At 43.5% G+C, this 9,326-nt stretch overlaps 1 protein-coding gene across 1 annotated transcript; it reads left to right on the top strand.

The window, feature by feature from the left end:
• Positions 1 to 3,953: 3,953 nt before the first annotated feature.
• Positions 3,954 to 5,087, top strand: uts2r3 (urotensin-2 receptor 3). Its single transcript, XM_070835924.1, has one exon. It carries the CDS (start codon positions 3,954 to 3,956, stop codon positions 5,085 to 5,087), a length of 1,134 nt encoding a protein of 377 aa, XP_070692025.1.
• Positions 5,088 to 9,326: the final 4,239 nt, after the last annotated feature.

Here is a 9,326-nt window from a genome sequence, read left to right as displayed (position 1 = left end):
GAATGTGAGACCCAGAGAGCACCTGATATCACTTCATTAAAACTTTTTTGCCACCTTGGCACACATGCATCCGTCTCCATTTCCATGCAATAAGTTGTTATACCTGTCCCTCCCTGAGCTTGAGGGAGCCTTGGCTTCTCATGCCTCCATCGTCCTCTCCCCCCTGCTCCTATTTTGGCATGCCTGTGCCAGGTATTTGTTCAAATTCCTCACACCCCGTGGGGATAAGTATGCCCCCCCCCCCCTTTCCACCCGTCCCTCTCTCGTCTTTACTGCCTGTCTCTGTCTATCTTATGTACGCCAGCACATGTATGAAGCAGCCAACGTGGACTCCCCACCACCACCATGAGGCGTACAGCCTACACATTTTACTGGCTAGTCACAACTAAATCATTTCCAAGTTGTTCAGCCTCTTGAAGCTGGCAAACCACAGCTGTGGGTTATACAACGGCCGGGCCAAAAACAACTCGGTGGGTAACAGGCAACTGTAAGTTGCTTTTGATAACTGCTGAAAGACCCGTTTATTCTGTGATGTTGTCAGAGCTTAAAGTCAGGCCGCTTATTAGATCCACCAGTTAAATTTTTCTCTGACAGGGAAAAATGTTGATACTGGATAATTAATTTCCTCTATAATTTAAACACAAAATCATCCTATAAATGCCTTGTGGGGGTGTGAGGCGCCTTGTGTTTGAACATGAGCTGATGTGGTATTGACATTGGGTCAGAGTTGAAGAGCATTAGTTATTGCAGTGCGTCATGAAATGACAGCAAATACCAATGATACGCTGGCTCAGTACGTTAGTCTCTCTGCCCTTCCCTCAGAGTCAAAAGTCTACAGAGTCAAACTCAATCCTACTCGAAGAATCAAGTCTTATATTTATGCCTCAGGTACCGAGCAGAAAGCGAGATCTATTCACAAACAGAGCCGTGTCAAAGACAATCCTCTGGTTTTCGATTGACTCGTTTCTGTTATGGGGGATTAACCCCATGACCTTCTGGGTGCAGGAGAGGTTTCTTTAACCACTAATCCAATATATACTGTCCCTAGATTACTCTCTGGGTTTATTAAGAACCGAGGCTGTAGATTAAAGAAAAACACGCTAGAGTCCAAAAAAGAAACCACAGATCACTTATCATTCTTCTACTGATGGACCTGTCTAATGCCTCTGGATGTGCAATTATCAAGGCTCAACATTTGATTCTTTTTTTGTTTTAATTGCCATTTGGATCAGCAGATGCGGAGGATAAATACATTATTTTGTTTTAGTGCCACTGGCATTGTAACAAAAACATTTTCTTTATTGTGGAAAGACTAAAATAGAGGTCGCTCATAAAAATAGGAAAACCATAAATTATTTAGTAATGTATTTCATAGTTTCTTCTTGACTACATTCCTTTACTTTTTCTTATATAGTAAAATAAAGTATGCATCAAAGTGCACTTACATATCTAAAGTGTTACGACTCGATAAACCCAGGTTTTATAACTCCATCACAATTAATTGGTAGCTTTCAAAACCTAATGTTGTGGCTCTATCTGTGACTTATACAGCAACTGATTATTTGCCAAAATATGATGTTACGATACCATTTATGGTCAGACTCTTGATATGGGTTCACTGTGAGATTTATGCCTTGCTCAAAAGGTATTTAAACCATCAGAGAGCCATCAAACTATAATCAGCCTTACAGTAAATCCCCCCAAAATGTGGCTATAAAATATAAGAATTTAAAACACAAAATAATATTAGCTTTATCTGTATTTCAAATCCGTATACCACCACTCAGCACAGCTGGGGGCTGACTTACTACTCAGTAGCTTTGTTAGTCATAATTTAGACCGACTGAAATGGGCCAACTGCAAGTAAATTTCAACCACAAACCCCATTTGATCAGGGGTATGGCAAAACAGACTCCTCATATATCTTTCCTCTTACCTACGTTATTATGTGTTAGAAAGCAAAACAGATTATGAGGGTCATTTCTATATATTCTGTTTCAAATGAATAAAAAAGTGGGGGCTCCTCAGACCCCAGCCCAGGCCAACACAACTAAATATTAATATTCAGTACAATGCAGGATGAGTCCCCCACACTCAGCATCCTAACCCACCCCCTTTTCCCCTCACACGCACACACTCCTCTCCCCTTGACTCACAGACACTTCAAAGACTGAGCTGAGGAGACAGGCAGAGCTGCATCGAGCAGGAAGGACGGCAGAGATCAGATCACAAAGTTTGGAGGCGGTTTGTCACCACATATAACCCCACAACATATAATCCACCTCCACTTTCTCCTGCTGGAGATAAATAAGCTTCATCTTGTGCCGGAAGAATTCAGGGGGACACTTCAAAATGGGAACTGAGTTTTTTCACCAAACAAATCCATGGAATATTATTTTCACAGCATCTGGGATTAGACTGTTTTAAGGTAAGCTAAAGAAAAATAAATCTGCTGAGTTAATGGCTGATAAATAGGCTGTATGTATCTAGATCTATATAAACACTATGTGGATTATAGGCCTGCTTCTCGTTTCCTTTAGCACTGTTTAGGTCCCAAACACAGGCCTATAGTAGTGTGGGCTAAACAGATTTTCTCAGGTGATTTATACCTCACTTAGGATTGCAATCTTTATTGTGTAAAAGTTTGAGAAAGCCATTGCGAAACATTTTAAGTGGACTAAAATTGTTTCTCATTTCTTGCAATGTCATGTTGCTTTAGCCTACTTACAGAATAATGGAGCTTTTGGGTGGAGGTTTTATTCTGATGAAACGATAAATGCACACATTTGCATCAACTATTGCAGTTTAAATGCAATTTAAATAAATAATGCAAATAATCTCCTGCACATACTTCCAGATAGGAAAGGTCCTGTCCAGAGTATGACACAGCTGTTATTTAAAGGGAGCCGGTAACGTATGGAGGCGCGCAGCCCTGCGGGGGTTTGGCTGCTCCTCCACAGTTTAACGGTAGCTCTTAACCCCGGTGCAGCCTGGGTCACCATGTGTCACACAGGCCGTTTCTGTCAGGCACCCCGCGTCTGCTTTGATGTCACTGCAGACTATCTTTCTCCAGAAAAATTAAAAGACCCGTGTTTCCGGTAAACCTTTCACTATCGTCCTTAAAATATACATATAAAGTCAATAATAAATAAAGTCAACAGTTCATCCTGTCCGCCTCCCTGCCCTATCCACTGATTCGGCATTTTTTCATGCGCCACATCCAAACCAGCGGTGCGCAAAAACGCACGACATAGACTCAGAAATCTAAACTAAAACTCGACCATTTAGAATTAGTTTGCATAAAACCATTTCTGAGTCATGTTATCTCTACGGTGTATCTTACGATGTGTCCCACTTAGCCTAATTGTTGTCCAGTTGCTGACCTGAAGAAGGAGCAGGCGTTTGGAGGTTTCAGTCCAGATTTACAGTCCTCAGCCAGAGCCCTCCTACTCTGAAAATCCAATTATTTTACTAAAACCATGTCAGCCTCATCTGGCTCCCTGTGAAACTATAAAACTGTGAAGGCTGGGCCAACCAGAGCAGGTTTCTGCTAAGACATAAACCATCCTGGTTTTGCTGACATTTCCATTTGTACTACATGTTTATATGACTTTATTTACTTTATGTGGTACCATGATTCACATATATATAAATCATTTTGCAGCACCTCGGAGAGCAAAATCAGTGTTAGCCACGTTGTCCTTAACCCTCGTGCCAAACAAATATAATCTTCAGAAACCAGAGAGTAAAACAAGGAGGAAAGCTTTGATGGAAACTAACAAAATATCATTTTGTTCTCCTCTCCACCTGTTTCTCCCACCCTTCCCCTCTTCTCTCTGTCACTGCTGAAACTGAATCTTTTACTTTGCATCTGAAACAGACGCAGCATTTAACATTCCCTGGCTGCACTCCTTGTAATTTTCAAAACTTTTTTTTTTTAATAATTTCAAATTATGGAGCTCTCAGGCTCTTTGCCTCCACCTTCCCCATACACCTTCCCCATTATCCCCAATTTCTCTGTGCCCTCCTCCTCTCCCTCCATCTCTCCGTCACCCAGCCTGGCATCCACAGCTCTCTTCTGCTCCCTTCTCTCCCTCCTCTCCTTGCTGGGCATCACAGGAAACCTGTACACTCTGGGCCTCCTCCTGAGACGCAGGAGAAGCAGGAGAAGACACAGACCAACCTGCTGCCTTATGAGAGTACCTGTGCCATCCTGTCTTGCCAGCTCGTCCTCCCCCTCCTCCTCCTCCCCCACCTCCTCTTCCTCCTCCTCTCTTCACCTCCAGGTACTGAGCCTTGCTCTTGCTGACCTGCTCTACCTTTTCACCGCTCCGTTCATCGTGTACGACAGCCTGGCATCTGGCTGGGCCTTTGGCGAGCTGGGCTGCCGCCTCCTCCTCAGCCTCGACCTCCTCACCATGCACGCCTCCATCTTCACTCTCACCGCCATGAGTCTGGACCGCTACCGCGCTGTGGCCCATCCCCTGCACACCTCCTCGTCCAACTCGTCTGGCCTGCTGCGTGTCGGCCTGGCCTGGGGGCTGGCTGTGGCTCTTAGTCTGCCCATGATGATCACGCTGCACCTGGAGGATGGGGAGAACCAGGAGGGCCAGCTGTGTGTGCCGGCGTGGGACGAGCAGAGCTCCAAGGCCTATCTGAGCATCCTCTTCTGCACCAGCATTCTTGGTCCTGGACTGGCTATTGGAGCGCTTTATGCTACTCTAGGCCGGCTTTACTGGGTGTCTCAGACTAGGCCGGCCTGGGCCACTGGGAGCAGCACTGCTTGTCCTCCCCGTGCCCCTAAACCCAAAGTCCTGCTGCTCATACTGGGTATTGTCCTGGCCTTTTGGGCCTGTTTCCTCCCTTTCTGGATCTGGCAGCTGCTGCCTCTCTACCAGCCGGACATGCTGCGGACAGTACCGGTGGGGACACAGGTGACAGTGAATCGAATCCTCACAGGGCTGACCTATGGAAACTCCTGTGTGAATCCATTCTTCTACACACTATTGACTGGAAAAAGAAGACGCAACCGGCAGACGCTGACATCAGCAAATCAGCTCTGCCGTAAGAGCAGTCCACTGCAGTAGTGTGTGTGTGTGTGTGTGTAAAGACAATCATGTGAGTGTGTACACACGTGTGAACAGGTACTGTATATGATTTATGCTTTATGAGTTCCATAATAGGCACCAAAAACCAATGATTTATCCTTAGCATGCACACTAAGGAAACAGAACAATACTAAGGAAATTATAGCACTTTGTATAAACTTTGCCTCCTGAAAGAACAATATTTCCTTTCAGGAGACAATCAAAAAGACAATCTCCATATCAAATGTCACCTAATTAATGCTTTATCTGGATATATCAAATGATGTGTCGTTAATTTCTGAAGTTACCAAGTTTACATGTTCATAATCCAGTGGGATTTTTAAGGTATTATATTTGTGACACAAGTGGTTACTACAGTAATTAGACATGTCATGAAGTCAACTACCTGAATCATCAGATTTAATAACTATGAGGAATGGTCTATTTTGTCAACAGGATTTTTGTTCTCCAAGAAAACCTGTACTGTATTATCTTGTGCTGTTTCCAGTAAAACCCTGATGCACTTCTGCTCGTTTTCAGAGAACTATCAAAGAAAATGTTTGTTTTTGAACAACCGGTTGTGACTGGTCAGGACCCCGTTGGGACATTTTTCTGAGACGTTGTTTGTTGACTTAATGAATTATGTTCGAGCGGGGTCAACAGTCTTTTGTTTTCTTCTCCTAAACCCTGACATATCTAAAACAACTGACTTTTTTTATAATCACGGCCTGCATGCTGGGTTTGAAAATGTACTTATTACTTTGAATCATGCAATGCTTTGCATGGCCTTAACTTGTGTTGACTGTAACTGATGTTTATAATAATGTATAATATAGAGCCTTGAATAAAGAGTATGCTTTCTGTAATTGACTGTGTGATTGGATCTTTAACTAGGGAAAAAAGCTGAGAAAATGACCACTTTTGGCCTTGCAAAAAGAACAAAACTTAACTCAAGATCAGATGTTATGGTGTTCATAACAATAACATGTGAAGAAAAGAAAACCTGAGAGACAACAATGGTGAAGCAAGATGTAAAAGGTGTTTTATACTAAAAACAGACTAAATAATTCAAAAGTCCTTTGTGGAGAAAAATCCTCGAGTTGCACGCACACTCTTGTTTGTGTGTCTGTGTCAGCATGTCGGTGACTCTTGAAGGTGTTCCCCGTTCTTGTGTATTTACTCTCTGGCTGGTGTTTCAGTGTCTCCCTGTAGCAACGGCCTGTCTCTGTCTGTCTGACTCAAAGGCTGCACTGTACTGTATCGCAGACCCTGCTGCTCTTTGGCGCAGATGAGCAAATATTGTTGTTTGACAGAAAGGAGTAAGGATGGGGATGGGATGATGGGACAAAAGGGGCGGGGGCTGGTATCATATGAGCATGGTGCATTGGTCGGAAACATGGTGTTCTTTTCTAGGGGGTGGCGGCGTCGAGGCCTAGGGGTCTAAGATGCTGACTGTGTGATTGTATGGTCGCTGGTTCAAGTCTGGACTAGGACTTTTGTTACACGTCATCTCCATTCTCTCTTGCCCCATTTCTTGTGTTAATTGCCTGTTCAAAATAAACAACTTCATATATTTAAATAGGAATTAAAGAATCTATTACTTTAGAAATACAGACATAAGCCACAAGATAATAACTCGACTTCGCCAGACCAATGCACAAATGCGAATAAGTCGGGAGCCTCTCACTTTATTTTCCATTTCCAATGGGCGTTTATCAATGGGTGCAGACCAAAATGAAACTTGACAGACCTACAACCAATCAAAGCAACAAAACATGTGACATAATGTATGAAACCTTTATAAGATCCTGTCAGAATTACAGCAAACGCATCTTTCTTATCAACAAAAGCTTCGAGTGCAGTGGTTTGTTCTTGATTTCTGGGCCTGGTCAGCTGGAAATCTGTCTGAGCAGGAGGACCAGACACAACTGCTAGAGCAAATAAAACACGAGCTCGCAGATACGGAAGCTAACGAGCTAAAATGTCAGGACACATTTGAGTGGGCTATAAACCAATCAATTACACCTTGCAGAAATCTAATTCAGAACAACATTGGCTCAGTGTAACTCACTCTGTATTTAAGATTAATTCTGTTCAAATCTAATTTGTTTTACATGGACCTACTTTCTAAAGCTTACGACATGTCTGCAGCTGGGCTGATGGAAGTGCACTTTCCCCCTCCCCGGAGTTTGCACTTCCCTATGACTAATTAAACAAACAAATGAATAAAAAAAACAAAAAAAGCATGAAAGTGAATTTGTCAGATTGTTCCATTAAACAATTTCTGAGGAGCCTGTTTTTCTTTAAATGAAAATTGAAAATGTCTGTCGGTTTGAAGCACAGTGAAAACCCAAGACGTTTTTTTACTAAACAAATCAAACTGTATGTCATTTATACAAAAATAGAGAATCTATCTATTTATTAATTCCCATTAAGGCAAAAATGACATCTAAATATACGCATTAAAAACAGCGATATTGTGCTCTGAGGAAAGAGATATTCATTCTGAATAAAATTCCAGACATAAAACATGAGGAGAGTGGATAGAGAAGTGGCACTGATCCGGTCTCAAGTGACATACCTGGATAATGGTGTTTTTCTTTGCCTGCCCAAATCACACAGAAGGACCATTAAGCTCTATTAAGTGCGATTAACTGTGTTTTGACTTGACATTCAGTAACTTCTGTGAGATCATAATCCCCGGGTAACTGCTTACTTGAGTGATGTCTGAGTTGCTTTAAATACAATGTAAAATGATACTTGAATAGTGTGAGGAAAGCAAAAAGTTCGGGTTTATTTCCTTGCACATAACATGTAGGAACATTAACTGAGAAAAAGAAAACCTGAGGGCTGCAGGAGAAGCCCTGAAGCACTGCGAGGCTTTACTGCATTGGTAATACCAACAGGTTGAAGAGACACATACCAAAAGCATTTGTCAAGGGAGCTTGTGCGTTTAGCTGTACTGTGATGCCATTATTTCTGAGGCCGTACAGCCCTTCTGTAGCCTATGCTGCCCGCCATGTGTTTCCATTTACCTGGCCTGGCTACCTCTGAGCGTGGCGTTCCCACTGCAGTTATTATCCGGAGCCCTGTGCGGCCACACAGCAGGGGGCGCTTCTGTTGTGAAGTTAATGCAATATCCATTCACCTTTCGCAGACAACTGAGGCCCTCTCGGCACATTTGTCCGTTTAAATGGAATTTCTTGCAGACAAAGAGCCAGCTCCATGTACGTCTGAAATCATGAGCACTAATATGAGACGTGGTGATCTCTGGACCCCTGGGTCATACCAAAATGACAGAAGACGGAGGGTGCAGCTTGTGTAAAGAGGAAACCTTTCCAAGAAAGACACTTTGCAGCAGTGTGGATATTAAAGCACAAGAGAGCTTGTTGTTCAATTTTCTGAGTCTGCATAGTGGACAGGTTTTGGGTGTCTGCGTCTTACAAAACTCAATATATCAGAAGATTAAGACCTCCCTCAGGTCTGCGGGGATGACTGAGTGTTTGATAAACTTCAAATACATGGTGTTTGGTCAACCCAACGAAATGGATGGAAAATATTGTCTCTCTTGGCAGGCTGGCCGATCTATAAACTTTGTGTTGTTTGTATTGGTAGTTGCCAGCAGCGGCAGACTCACTCCAATCATAACTTTTGTCCTCCTGCGCAACAGAAGCTTTGGATTTCAACCTGAGATTGCAGGCAGTGTCCTCCTCCTCTCTTGTCCACGGGGAAAACACAAGGACAAATATTTTCTTTTGGGAGGGTCGCTCTGTTCTACCTGAGGATTTCATAAATCCAGCACATGTCCGTTTCCTGGAACCGCCAAGCATCTTTCCATCCCGGCACCCCTCGCCCCGCCTGTCGGGCTCTCCTCTTGACTAGTATTTGAGGCTGCTGCAGGTGCCCCTCCCCTGGGCAGCCCGCTCAGGAAAGCACCCCGCTGTGTAGACGAGACGAGGCCACAGCCCGCGCCAAATTCACGCTGTGAGGTGTATAAGAGGCTCCGATTCTCTCCAGACATACACAAAAAAGATTCCCTTCGCACTCCTCCTCCGCCTGCTCCTCTAAAATTCAATCTTCCCATCTGTTTTCCCTCTCTCAATCACTTTTTGTCCCCTCCACACTTCCCGCCTTGCCCACACTCTCATTCCTCTGCATGGTCCCACCTTATGTGAAGTTAATATTTGGACGTTTCACCACAAGTTTTTGCGTTATTAATACAAAACACTCTTCAGTCAT

Source organism: Pempheris klunzingeri, chromosome 8 (assembly GCF_042242105.1).
Source record: "Pempheris klunzingeri isolate RE-2024b chromosome 8, fPemKlu1.hap1, whole genome shotgun sequence".
NCBI classification, from domain to species: domain Eukaryota; kingdom Metazoa; phylum Chordata; class Actinopteri; order Acropomatiformes; family Pempheridae; genus Pempheris; species Pempheris klunzingeri.
This window is presented reverse-complemented; position numbering and strand designations above follow the sequence as displayed.